Source organism: Dipodomys ordii, unplaced genomic scaffold (assembly GCF_000151885.1).
Source record: "Dipodomys ordii isolate 6190 unplaced genomic scaffold, Dord_2.0 Scaffold180, whole genome shotgun sequence".
Classification (NCBI taxonomy): Eukaryota; Metazoa; Chordata; class Mammalia; order Rodentia; family Heteromyidae; genus Dipodomys; species Dipodomys ordii.
The window spans coordinates 542,125-555,061 of NW_012267396.1; the positions used below are offsets into that span (position 1 = coordinate 542,125).

Here is a 12,937-nt window from a genome sequence, read left to right on the forward strand (position 1 = left end):
CCGGCTCCCGCGGCCATGGCGCCCGCCCGCCCCGGGCCGCTGCTCCTCGCCCTGATCGCGGCATTGCTTCCAGGTGAGCGGGCCGGGGGACGGGGCGGGACGGGGGTCGGACTCCCCAGACCTGGGGTGCAATGGAAGATGATCCCCCCCACACCCCTGGCCCCTGACCCCCGACAGGCCCTTTGCGATTTGGGCAGCTCTCATGAGAAGAGGGTGTGGAAGGGGGGACTTAAAACCACCAATTGCATTAACAGCTAGCCCTGAGTTCAAATCCTCCCTTGTGTGTGTGGGTGGTCTGGGTAGATTTGCACTGTGTGTGTGTGTGTGTGTGTGTGCGCGCGTGTGCCACTCCTGGGGCTTGAACTCAAGGACCCGGGCACTGACCCTGAGCTTTGAGCCACAGTGCTTCCTCTGCTTCATTGGAAACCTTTCCTCCTCCGCTTCCTCCCTCCCCGCGCTGGCCTCACACCTCCAGCCTCCCATCTCAGCCTCCTCCGGAGGAGCTGGGATTACAGGCGCGAGCCACCGGTGCCCCCTGCTTAGAGCGCACGGCCTGAGCCGGGCAGGCCAGCGCCTTCGCAGTCTGTTTCTCAGCTGTTAGTTGAAGAACGTTAGAAAGCCAGATTCCCCCCCCCCACAGGCCCCACAGCCCCTGACCCCAGGAGTTTGCTCTGGCCCCCATGCTAAGCCACAGGGGGGCGGGGAAGGGGGTCCCCAAGTACAGACACTCGGCCCCTTCCCTTGGGGAAGTCCAGGCAGGGGGAATTCCAGGAGTGGCTGACTTAATCACGGGCCAAAAGTGAAGACACGGGGCGTCCCAGGACACCCCACGCCTGCCCTCCCGACAAGAGCCCTGCTAGAGAAAGGGGGATGCGGGGGGGGGGATGGGACTCGGACTTGTGCTCCCCCCTCCTCCCCCTCCCCGCCATTCTTGGAAGTCTTCGCCTTGAAGCAGTTTTCTGCAAAAACTACACCTGTGTGGGACCTTATGCCCGGCCCGGGAAGGAACCTTTTACCAACTGCCAGAACCCAGTTCCTGTTGGTACTCTGAAACTCTGGACTCCCTACTTTACCTGCTTCTTGGGTCTCCAGCTCTGCCCCAGTGGTATTGGGCACCCCTTTTCAGCGATGAATCAAATCTGATCTCCTCGGTTGAGGTCTCTGCCTCCCTTCAGTCCTTCTGATCTTTCCAAACCGATCATCTCCAATTGGTTGGTGACCAGATTGCTGTAGCAGCTCTTAGCCAATGTCGGTTGGGTAGCTCATGCCTGTGATCCTGGCTTTTCAGACAGACTGAGATTGGAGGACTGAGGTTGGAAGCCAGTCTGGGCAGCAAAGTCTGAGAGGCTCTTTATCTCCAAATGAACCACCAAAAAACAACACCCCCTCCCCAAGAAAAACAACAACAACACAGAATTGGAGGTGGGGTTCTAGTTATAATAGAGTGCTAGTCTTGAGCATAAAAGCTCAGGGACAAGGCTCGAGTCCTGAGTTCAAGTCCCAGGATTGGCACAAAAAAAAAATCATGGGTCCAAGGAATCCTGTAGGAACTAAGAGCAAGAGCCAGATCCCGTTCCTCACGTGTGTTTTGTGAAAGAAGTTGCTTGCTTGAGAAATGCCTTCTAGCCACTTTTAGCAAAAACTGGGTTGCTCACAATTTGTGTGTGTGTGTGTGTGTGTGTGTAGAAATAGAACTTTAGCTATTGGATCTCTGGGAGATTTGCAATCCTCCCCTGTTCCTTCTGTGATTGGAGACTCCCCCTTCTCCTTGGCGAACATCCAGTCTCTATGTCATCTGAGGACAAGGAATCTGGGGGGAGCGGCAGGGTGGGTTTAGACAGACTTTTCAGGCTATTTTTTTGCTGCCTTGCTGAGGATGGAACCCAGGGGCTTAGCACATGCCAGACAGATGGTACCCCAGAGCTACTCCTAGCCCGAAGCGACAGCACTTTATCGCGGCTAGCACTGCCTACGTGACCCTTCTTGGCTTCATTTCCTCTTTTCCCCAGTTGTTCTCTGGACTCCCACTATCCGCCTCAGGACCTTTGCATGTGATGTTCTTTTGCTTGAAATCCCATTTCCCCCTTCTCTGAAAGTCCAGCCCATTCCCATCACTCCGGTCTCTCTGCTCAAATCAGTCACTAAGCCATAAAGCCTGGCTTTCTCTGGCCCTGTCTTGTTTTTGCCAGAGCTCTTATTAACATCCGTTATTAATTATCTTGTTTGCTTTTGACTCTCGCTGTGGGTCTGGTTCGCGGCCGCGTGCCAGCACCCAGTCGGGTCCTGTCATAGCAACTGATGTGTCTGTCCCGTTTTGCTTCCAGGCCCCGGAGGTGCGCAGCAATCCACTTCGGTACACCCCGAGAAGCCCGTCCTGCCCCGAGGGGGGTCCCTGGAGCTCAACTGCAGCGCTCCTTGTGCTGAGCCCAGCGACCTGGGCCTGGAGACACCTTTGCCCAAAATGGATCTGTCTTCTGGGGACAACTGGAAGCTGTACAAACTGAGTGAAATCAACGAATCCAGCAATCCCATCTGTTACGCTACGTGCCACGGAGTCCAGGTGTCCTCCGAGGCCACCATCACCGTGTACAGTGAGTTTGCTGGACGGGGCGCGCGAGGGAGAGGGAACTGGACTGAGAAAGCTGGGGTGGGAGGGAATGCTGGCAGAGTCAGGCAGAAGGGACCACGCCTCCAACCCAAGTCACGCCCCCACCACGGAGCCAATGAGCTATGCCCCTCCACCATGGGACCACGCCCTACCCCAAACGAAGCCATGCCCCTGATGCAGAGCCTCTGCCTCCCACAGTGGAACCAGTCTACAGCTAAGCCACGCCCCCATGACTGGGCCACACCTCCACAGCTAAGACACGCCCCACACTACACCAGAGCCACGCCCCCTAGGGCTGAGCCTGTCTCTCAGCCACTGTAGAGTCAGTGACATAGTGGTGGTTGGAGCATACAGGGAATAGTACACAACTGTATAAAAGAACAAGGACGTGTCTGCTGCCAGGAGGGACTACGCTCCTAGGAGCAGCGGGGGACGGGTTGGGGGAAGCTGCATTGGTAAATACAGGAGCCAGAGAAGGAAAAGAAGGAAGAATAATAAATTCTACCTGCAGTCTCAGCTACTCAGGAAGCTGAGGCAGGAGGATGGTTTGACTTCAGGAGTTCGAGACCAGCCTGGGCAACATAGCAAGAACCTATGTCAAAAGGAGGAGGGGGAGAAAGCCAGCTGGGGCTGGGACGGTGGCTCAGTGGTAAAGTGCTTGCCTCGCATGCACGAGGCCCTGGGTTCGATTCCTCAGCACCACATAGAAAAAGCCAGAAATAGCGCCATGGCTCAGATGGTAGAGCGCTAGCCTTGAGCTGAAGAGCTGAGGGACAGTGCCCAGGCCCAGAGTTCAAGCCCCATGACTGGCACACACACACACACACACACACACACACACACACACACTCCAGCCTCTGAGCATGAGATGTACCAGGCTGTGGTGTGGCAGGATCCAAAAAGGGAGGAGCAGACAAATATTTGAAGAATGGAGTGAGCGGGATTGGGTGCAGGACTGAAGGTCAGGCAGGTCAGGGAGCAGCTGGGAACGCACAGGCTCCCCCAGTTCTGTGTCTTACTTCAGATAAGGCTGCTGGATTCCATTTGTGGGGTCCAGGTTTAAGACTTCAAAATTCTATCTGCTACACCTTATAGAAAGTGGTTAGACCTCACTCAGCGCTAGATCTCTGAGAGTTGTCTTGACTTTTATTTTATTTTTTTTATTGTGAAAATACTGCACAGAGGGGTTACAATTCCATGGGCAAGATTTGTCTTGACTTTTTTTTTTGGGGGGGTCCAGTCGTGAGGCCTGAACTCTGGGCCTGGGTGCTGTCCTTCAGCTCTTCAGCTCAAGGCTAGCGCTCTACCACTGAGCCACAGTGCCACTTCTGGCTTTTTGCTTATGTGGTGCTGAGGAATCGAACCCAGGGCCTCTGGCTTGCAATGCAAGCACTGTACCACTGAGCCACCTTCCCAGCCCTTGTCTTGACTTTTTATGTGTGTGCCATTCTCATGGACTTTCCTGCCTGGGTTGATTTCAAATCACAGTCTTCGAATGTCAGCCACCTACTAGGATTCCAGGCATGAGCCATGTCTGCCTCTAGTAGCCCTATTTTACAGCTCAGGAAACTGAGGCTCAGAAAGGCCAAGTCACACAAACACAGGCATACAAGTTGGAAATGCCATACAGTTTCTTTGGTTCTGCCACTCCCCCCCTTGGCATTATTGGGTAACATTTTGGGACTTGTGTGTATATGGTGCTGGGTATAGAACCCAGGGCCTTTACTCTTGCCAGGCAAGTGCCCCAAACTAACCCTCAAGTGTCTTGTGTGTTTGCATGTGTGTGCGTAGTTAGGACTACAGTGTGAGCCATCATGCCCAGCCCTCCAGTTTCTTCTTTTAATCCATGCCTTGTGGAGTGAGCTGCTTAGATTTATTTTTATTTATTTATTTTTGTTGGTCGTGGGGCTTGAACTCTGGGCCTGGGTGCTGTCCCTCAGCTCTTCAGCTCAAGGCGAGCCCTCTGCCACTTGAGCCACAGCATCACTTCTGGTTTTCTGGTGGTTTGCTGGAGATCAGGGTTTCACGGACTGTTCTGCCTGGGCTGGCTTTGAACCGTGATCCTCAGATCTGATCCTCCTGAGTAGCTAGGATGACAGGCGTGAGCCACCGACGCCCGGCCCAGATTCTTTTCTCCTCGTCAAACATTGTGTCAGTGAGTTAAGAATGTGTTTGTTTCCTAGATAAACACTTGCAGACACTCTCCATTTTCCCTTGAAGCTCTTGGCATTCCTGCGTGCTTAGGTGGTGTTGCACTGTTTGAAGAAGAAAGTTAAGTTCCCAGACAGGTGTGGCCTGTGTGTCTGCAGCTAGGAGGCTTGGCAAATGTAGGGGACTCACTCCCTCCGCCCCTGTCTCCCTTTTAGGGTTCCCAGAGACGGTGGAGCTGGCCCCCCTGCCCCCCTGGCATCCGGTGGGCCAGAACCTCACCCTGAGCTGCCTGGTGGCGGGCGGGGAGCCCCGGGCCCAGCTCAGCGCGGTGCTGCTCCGCGGGGAGGAGGAGCTGAGCCGGCAGCCCGTGCTGGGGGAGCCGGCCGTGGTCACAGCCACCGTGCTGGCCCGCAGGAGCGATCACGGTGCCAATTTCTCCTGTGCCACGGAACTGGATCTGCGGCCACACGGGCTGGGATTGTTCCAGAACACCTCGGCCCCCAGGCAGCTGCGAACCTTCGGTGAGGCATTGGGAAAGGGTGGACTTCCTGGATTGAGGGTAGGGAACCCTAGCTTGGGGGTATTGAGAAGTCATGCTTGGCTTGTAGAAGTTTCTGGAAGGAATATTGCCTTTGGCCAGGGGATGAGCTGCTGGTGGTTGCAGGCTCTCGTGGGAGAAGCTGACCCTCCTTAAAGGGTTTATGTAATCAGGGTGGCCCAGGTGTTAGATCTCCAGGTAGGAGAATCTTCCAGAAAGCGAGTGAGCAGGCTACAGCAAAGGCCTCTGATCGCGCCCACCGTTTCTCCGCAGTCCTGCCGATGAATCCCCCGCAACTTTCCATGCCGCCCGGGGTCCTGGAGGTGCCCGTGGCCCTGGAGGCTGGCACCCGGCAGCGCGTGGGCTGCTCGCTGGACGGACTGTTCCCGGCCTTGGAGGCCCAGATACACCTGGAGCTGGGGGGCGAGAGGCTGAACTCCACCACGGCCTACAGCAAGGACTCTGTGTCAGCCACGGCCACAGTGGAGGTGACAGCGGACCAGGAGGGACCCCAGAACCTGCTGTGTGCGGTCAGCCTGGGGAACCAGACTCGGCAGACCCAGAGGACGGTGACCGTCTACAGTAAGGAGGGGCGGGGCTTCGCAAGAGGCGTGGCCTAGGGTGGGGCGGGGCTACGCTGGAGGTTTAGTCGGGATTGAGTGATTTTTGGAGGTGTGGTCTGCAGTAGGCGGGGCTCTTCAGGAGGCCCAGTCTGACTGGATAGGCCTCCTTGGGGGGCGTGGTCTGTTGCTTTGGGGGTGGGGCCTGACGCTAGAGGGAGCCTAGATTGGCAGAGCCTGCACCACGAGTGGGCTTCCTATGGAGGCGTGGCCTGGAAGTGGTGGATTTCAGCGGGGCGTGGCCCGGCTCTAGGGCGTGGCTTTGTGGGTGTGGCTGTGGACAGGGCCAGACCTGTGGTGTGAGCCGGAAGGCTTTCAATAGGGAAGACGACCAAGGACCAGGGTTGGGGCTCACTGTGTGCCCCACCCACAGGCTTCCCCAGCCCCAACCTGACCCTGAGCCAGCCCGAGGTGTCGGAAGGGAACCTGGTGATGGTGTCCTGTGAAGCCCCAGCTGGAGCTCGAGTGACCCTGAGCAGCGCCCCAGCCGAGCCGCCGTCCTCCAAGGCCCAGTTCCACATGAACGCCAGCGCCGAGGATCATGGGCGTCGCTTCTCTTGCTCTGCTGAACTGGAGGTGTCTGGGCAGGTGTTGTACAAGAACCGGACCGTGGAGCTCCGTGTCTTGTGTGAGTGGGGCGGCTGGAGACAATGAGCCAGCCCTGTGCTGGGGGGGGGGGTCGGGGTCCTGGCCGCACCCCTCCAGCCTAAGATGGGGAGGCGGGTCCTTCATCTGCTTTCTTCATCTGCCCTTCATCTTGCTTTCTTTTTTTTCTTCTTCTTCTCCTCTAGATGGCCCCCGACTAAACGAGAGAGACTGCTTGGGCAACTGGACTTGGGAAGAGGGGTCCTCTCAGACTCTGATCTGCCAAGCTTGGGGGAACCCAGCCCCGCATCTGAGCTGTAATCGGACAAACGATGGCGCTCCACTGCCCATCGGAGACTTGAGGCCGGTCAAGCAGGGGCACGCTGGCACTTACCTGTGTCGGGCAGTGAGCTCCCGAGGGGCGGTCACCCGCGAGGTGGTCCTGAAAGTGATCAGTGGTGAGTATCTCAGTGTGCACAGTTCGCAAGGGTGGGGCTGTGAGGCCTGCTCCCCAACACTCCCCCCTCAACCCTTCTCCTGCCTCCTCTGGACAGGCATGAACTTAGTAGCCATCATCCTGGTGACCATCGGACTGACCTTGGGCGCTGTGGCCATCGGTGCTTACCTTTACAACCGGCAGCGAAAGATCCGGAAGTACAAGCTACAAAAGGCTCGTGAAGCCGCGGCCCTGAAACTGAAGGCGCAGGCCACGCCCCCCGGTGCCCCGCCCACCTCCGGGGACCCCCTGACTGGCTGCACTGCTGGTGAATTGAACTGAACGGCAGACATGCATGACACTTAGCCACAGCCACTCCTCAGGGTGACAGAGGCCAGGGGCCGTGGCCTCCTGATGCTTGCAGCATTTGGGGGGGGGGATCAAGACAGCCTCACCCCTTGGGCCCTCCCCCGCCACCCCCCAGGCCACACAAGCTGACCTGTAGTGTTGAGACTGAGCCAAAAGGAGAAGTCAGGATCGGACCTGGAAACCTGACCTGGGTGGACAGAAGGAGGCAGATGGAGATGGAGATCTTGTAAAAATGGCCACGTGGGCCCTACAGCCAGGAAGCACTGTAATCACCTTCTACTGCCTGGCCTGAGGCCCCCGTGGCCCAAAGGGACAAGTGACCCCAGATGCAATCTCAGATGTCCAGCCTTCCTTGGACCCATGCCGGCTCAGGCCCTGCTGTCAGTTGACTTGTCCCCAGCTCCCCACGATAATGTATTTATTATTTGTGATGTTTCTTCTATTTATTGAGTACCTTCCATGGAAGCTAGAAAGATGTCCACAGGTAACGCAGATCTCTGTCTTTATGGGACACCCAGCCTGTTGGAGTTGTGCCGGTGGCTCACGCCTGTCATCCTAGCTACTACCCAGGAGGCTGAGATCTGAGGATCCTGGTTCAAAGCCAGTCCAGGCAGGAAAGTACCTAAGACTCTTATCTCTAATTCACCACCAAAAAGGCAGAAGTGGAGTTGTGGCTCAAATTAGTAGAGCACTAGCCTTGAGCAAAAGAGCTCAGGGACAGCACCCAGGCCCTGAGTTCAAGCCCTATCACTGACAAAAAGAAAAAAAAGACATCATGTGGGGCTGGGATTCTCATTCCATTGACTGAGCTGCTTGGAGACGGGCTTTTTGTTTTTAATTTTCTTTCTTTCTTAAAAATTAAAACTCAGCCAGGCAGTGGTGGCTCACACCTGTAATCCTAGCAACTCAGGAGGCTGAGATCTGAGGATCCTGATTCAAAGCCAGCCCAGGCAGCAAAATCCAAGAGCCTCTTATCTCCAATAAACCACCAGAAAACCAGAAGTGGCGCTGTGACTCAGATGGTAGGGCACTAGCCTTGAGCTGAAGAGCTGAGGGACAGTGTTCAGGCCGAGTTCAAGCCCCACTACCAACAACAACAACAAAAAATAATAAAAATCAAGCAGAGCCCTGTGGCTCAGGCCCCAGTTTTGGTGTGCACGCACACATACACACACACACACCAGACACAAAAGCACTATATGGCCTCACCATGGACCATGGTTATGTGGTCCGTGGCCATTCCCAGAGCCTTTTCCTGTGCCCGTACTTCCAGCCATCTTCCTCACCCACGTCTCTGCCAGCATTCACAGTGCCTAAACACGGGTGCCCAACGCTTGGCAGCTCAAGTCTGGAGTCCCAGCCACGTGATCTGCCTGAGCTTGCCCATTTTCCTCATGCTTGGGGAGAACTCTGCGATTCCACTTCCTGCATTGATCAAACCCTCCAAGCAGTGTGTGTGGGGGGGGGAGGTTGCACAGGCCCCTTTCCCAGCTTGGAGCACCCCTCCACACCCTGCCCCAGCTCTGGAACCTTTTCCTTGGTGCCAATAAAGCTTTTTGATGGGCCTCAGCTTGAGGCAGGTGTCACATCCGTTCCAGTTCTTTCTAAGCTGCTTGGTGGAGGCCCTTGAAGGCTCACTTCCTTCTGGAAGCAAAAGCAAAAACCCCTGAGGCGGCCATCTCAGAGCTAGGACTTAAATTTAAAAAAAAATAATAATCTTTGGGGAAAACCAAAGACTCTTGACCAGGAAACTGCAATACCATTTTGGGTGGAACACAGGCTCTGGATTGGAAGGGTGTGTGTGTGGGGGGGGAGTTCCCTACCTCTTAGGGGCCTCTAGTTCCTCTCCAGGGCGGGTCTGCAAAGGTGGGGCTCCAGGCCTCTTTATCTCCAGCGCCAGCCTGGGCTCCCTCAGCTCTGGGGTAGGCTCCCGGCCATGAGGCCTACGTTTCTGTGGCTCCCTTTTCTGCTGGCGGCCGTCTACCCGGGAGAGGGGGGCAGCCATCGGGATCCGCAGCACGCTCAGGGGTATGGAGTGAGCCCCTCCGCCGCCTCGGGGCCATTCTGGGTGCGTTTAACCCCGAAGCTGGCGGAGGTGCCGCCCGGGGCCTCGGTGTGGCTGAACTGCAGCCACAGCTGCCCCCTGCCGGCGACGTCCAGCCTGCGCACCCGGCTGAGGCGGGGCCCCGCGCTCGAGGGTCCGGGCTGGGTCCGCTATCAGCTGCTGGAGGTGAGAGCCTGGAGCTCCAGCGCGGTCTGCCTCGTCACCTGCGCGGGACACACGCGCCAGGCCACGGCCAGGATCAACGCTTACAGTGAGGGTCCCAGGGTTCGAGGCCCGGGGAGGACTGAGAGGGGGGGTGAGGGAAAGGAGGTGGGAGGAGGGGGCGCCCGCGGACCTCATGGAGGACCCCTCCGCCTTCTGCCCCGCCTTAGAGCGGCCGCGCAGCGTGATCCTGGAGCCTCCGGTGCTCGAGGGCCGCCGGTACACCCTGCGCTGCCACGTGACGCACGTGTTCCCCGTGGGCTTCCTGGTGGTGAGCCTCCGGCGCGGCGGCCGGCTCATCTACTCCGAGAGCCTGGAGCGTTTCCAGGGTCCCGATCTGGCCAATGTCACCCTGACGCACGTGGTGCCCGCCAGGCCCCACGACTTCTGGCAACGCTGGACGTGCCACGCGCGCCTCAATCTCGATGGCTTGGTGATCCAGAGCAACTCCGCCCCGGTCACGCTGCTCCTCCTGGGTGAGGACCCCTCCCCGGCCCAGGGGGAGGCTGGGGGGGGGTGGCCGGGAAGGGAGGTTATCTTCCTTCCTAATCCTCAGCTCGCATCCTCAGCTCAGAGCCGCACCTCCACAGCCCTGGCCTCCACTTCTATCGTCGTCGTGGTGGGAATTTTTCTCGGTGTGGGAGTTGTTTCCTTGTGCAAGTACCTGGCCATGCAGCCGCGGGCAGAGACGGAGGGGTGTTCTAGGCCAGCTGAGCAGGAAGAACGTTGCTCTGCCATCAGTAAAACCTTGATGGGCCAGTGGTTTGGTCTCCTTTGTTTATTGTGCTGGGTTTGAATGCAGGGCTTGGGTTCAGGCCCTGCGCTTTTTTCCACTCAAGGCTGATGCTCTACCACGTGAGCCACAGCTCCACTTCCAGCTTCTTGGTGAGTAAACTGGGAGGTCAGGCATCTGGGACTTTGTCTCTCCACCTGGTCTCCAGCCAGGATCCTCAGATCTCAGTCTCCTGAGGGACCTAGAATGACAGACGGGAGCCACCGAAGCAGCCCCACACTTTGTCTTCTTTATTTTGGGCCCTGCTTTTTTTCCCCCCCGAATTCCTTGTTTCCCTCAAGATATCTAAGATTTCTGCATCAAGATCCACATGGGCTGGGCGCTGGTGGCCTATAATCCTAGTTACTCAGGAGGCTGAGAGCTGAGGATCGTGGTTCGAAGCCAGCCCGGGTAGCAAAGCTCGTGAGATTCTATCTCCAATTAGTGGCTCAAGTGGTAGAGTGCGAGGCTTGAGGGAAAAAAAAAGGGGGGGGGTTCAGGGACAACACCCAGCCCCAGAGCTGAAGCCCCAGGACTGGCAAAAGAAACAAAGAAGCACGCGTGGGTCTCAGAGCCCCCTCTCCCCCGGCCTTTCTGCGTTTGCAGACCACGTAGTAAAAGTTCCTGCGGGCCTCATCCCAGGGTGGAGCGGACGAGCCGAGCAATAGGTGTAGGGAAGGCGGGGCCACGGCACGTCTCTTCCTGATTGGCCCTGCCGCTACTCTCAGCAGCTCTGATTGGATGCTAAGTTTCCTCTGCCCGCCCCGCCCACCCCTTCCACTTTACTCCCAGCACGGGGGGGGGGGGGAGACGAGGTCACTCCTGGGTGGGTCGGGGTTCGCATGAAATAACGAGAGAGACAGAGGGCGAGAAAACCCAGAGGGAGGAGAGACTCGGAGAGTTGGTGCACGTGGGACGGCGATGTTTGGGGAGCGCCCGGGAGCCGGGACGGGCGTCCGGGGTGGGTGGGGAGCGAGGCGGGGCCGGACGCCGGAGCCAGCCGGACCCGCGCCGAGGACCGGGCGGAGCGGGCGGGTGGGGGCTGCATGTGGAGGGGGTGGTGGGGGTCCAGATCTCCCCTCAGCCCCCCCCACCCCGGGAGGCGCCTTCCGGGGCTCACCCCCGCCGAGGGGGCCGCGCTCGGGCCCGCTGCACGCTGGGTAAACGCAGACCCCGGAGCCCAGCCGACTGGCACTGTAGACGCCCGCGAACCGACGCGGCGCGCACGCACACGCGTGTCCCCGTGTCCCCGACTCGCTGCCGTTTGGTCCCCGCCGCCCCCCGCCGCGATCGCGTGCCGGAGCGGGAGGGAATCCTCATCCTCCGGTGTGTGTGTGGGGGGGGGATCGGGGGTCAAAGAAGGATCCGTGAAAAGGAGGCACCGCCCCCATCCTCCGCTAGAACCGCCCTTCCCCCCGCGCTGCTCACGCTAGCCCCCCATCAATCCCCGTAAGGGGCGCGGTGGGCGGAGCTAAGGCCGGAGGGGCGGAGCTTCGGGTCCGGCGCGTGAACCAAGCCTCGGAACCCGGGGGTCGGTGGACGGGGGTGGGGGGGGGTTGGGTAGGGCCACCCCGCATCTCCCTCCCTCCACGCCTCCCCCCCTCCCCCAGGGATGACTGCAGACGATCGGGGCCGACCTCCAACGTAGACCCCGGGGGCTCGCGCGCTCCCGCCGGCTGGATCTCACCGAGGCCTTGGAGCCCCGCACACGCTCGCCTCCCGCCCGCCCCCCATCCCTCCCTCCCCGCCGCCTCTGCCGCCGCCCCCTCCTTGGAAACCAAGTTACCAACGTTTAAACCAATCCCCGAGCGCAACTCGGCCTCCCCCACACTCCACCCGCCGCGCCGCGCCGCGCCGTCCGCCAGCCCGGCTCGTCGCTCGCGCTCCCTCGCCTCTGCGCTCCCCCCACGGCGGCGGCGATGCCAGGGCCTTCGCCAGGGCTGCGCCCAGCGCTACTCGGCCTCTGGGTTGCCTTGGGCCTGGGGATCCTCGGCCGCTCAGGTAAGGAGAGCCCGCCGCCGCCGGGGGCCCCGGGTGGACCGGGCGGGGGCGGAGTTGCCGGACCCGAGGGGCGGCCCCAGGCCCCTCCAGGCTCCGCCCTCTCCGCGCTCCCACGCTTCGGCCCCCCCCACCTTGAGCCAGGTCTTTACCCCTGTCCCCCCCCACACACACACATACACAACACACCCCGAGAGCCAGCCTTCGGACTCCCTGCTCGCCCCAGATCGCTCCCCTCTAACCCGCTTCGACATGCAGGGCGCTCTCCAGCACCCGGTCCCGCGCCCCGAGGGCCGCGAGGCTCCCCTGTCCCCGCCCCTCCGGGTCGGGGCTGCACCTCGGGGCGCGGACTGGCATTTTCCTTACTCGCGATCGGCAGAGACCCCATCTCAACTCTCAGGGTTCAGAACAGAAGCGGTGTTTGAAACGCTCCGCCTTGGAGCCTTGGCGGCTGGGTCCCGGGGCTCCGAGGCTGCTTTCCACGCTCTCTACCTAGGCTGGGGGGGGGTCCTCCTTAGTCCTTGACCCAACCCCATCTCCTTTGCTTTACACCCCGATCTCTCTCTCCCCCCCTTCTTCTGGCGATGTGCCAGG

At 59.3% G+C, this 12,937-nt stretch overlaps 2 protein-coding genes across 2 annotated transcripts; both read left to right on the plus strand.

The window, feature by feature from the left end:
* Positions 1 to 6: 6 nt before the first annotated feature.
* On the plus strand, positions 7 to 7,902 carry Icam1 (intercellular adhesion molecule 1). Its single transcript, XM_013033961.1, has 7 exons — positions 7 to 73; positions 2,325 to 2,591; positions 4,975 to 5,280; positions 5,571 to 5,879; positions 6,291 to 6,545; positions 6,709 to 6,960; positions 7,057 to 7,902. Exons 1-7 carry the CDS (start codon positions 16 to 18, stop codon positions 7,278 to 7,280), a joined length of 1,671 nt encoding a protein of 556 aa, XP_012889415.1. The 5' UTR covers positions 7 to 15; the 3' UTR covers positions 7,281 to 7,902.
* Positions 7,903 to 9,243: 1,341 nt separating this feature from the next.
* On the plus strand, positions 9,244 to 12,868 carry Icam4 (intercellular adhesion molecule 4 (Landsteiner-Wiener blood group)). Its single transcript, XM_013033935.1, has 5 exons — positions 9,244 to 9,622; positions 9,744 to 10,049; positions 10,143 to 10,335; positions 11,956 to 12,346; positions 12,602 to 12,868. The coding sequence occupies exons 1-5, from the start codon at positions 9,244 to 9,246 to the stop codon at positions 12,866 to 12,868; spliced, it is 1,536 nt and encodes a 511-aa protein (XP_012889389.1).
* The last annotated feature ends 69 nt before the right edge of the window (positions 12,869 to 12,937 follow it).

Bases quoted from the DNA above. Each gene is read 5' to 3' on its own strand.
- Icam1 (XM_013033961.1), top strand. From the start codon at position 16: ATGGCGCCCGCCCGCCCCGGGCCGCTGCTCCTCGCCCTGATCGCGGCA. The intron at 6,546-6,708 runs GTGAGTGGGGCG...CTTCTCCTCTAG, and splicing joins CGTGGAGCTCCGTGTCTTGT to ATGGCCCCCGACTAAACGAG. The intron at 6,961-7,056 runs GTGAGTATCTCA...TCCTCTGGACAG, and splicing joins GGTCCTGAAAGTGATCAGTG to GCATGAACTTAGTAGCCATC.
- Icam4 (XM_013033935.1), top strand. From the start codon at position 9,244: ATGAGGCCTACGTTTCTGTGGCTCCCTTTTCTGCTGGCGGCCGTCTAC. The intron at 10,336-11,955 runs GTTTGGTCTCCT...CCCCTCCCCCAG, and splicing joins AAAACCTTGATGGGCCAGTG to GGATGACTGCAGACGATCGG. The intron at 12,347-12,601 runs GTAAGGAGAGCC...TTCGACATGCAG, and splicing joins GGGGATCCTCGGCCGCTCAG to GGCGCTCTCCAGCACCCGGT.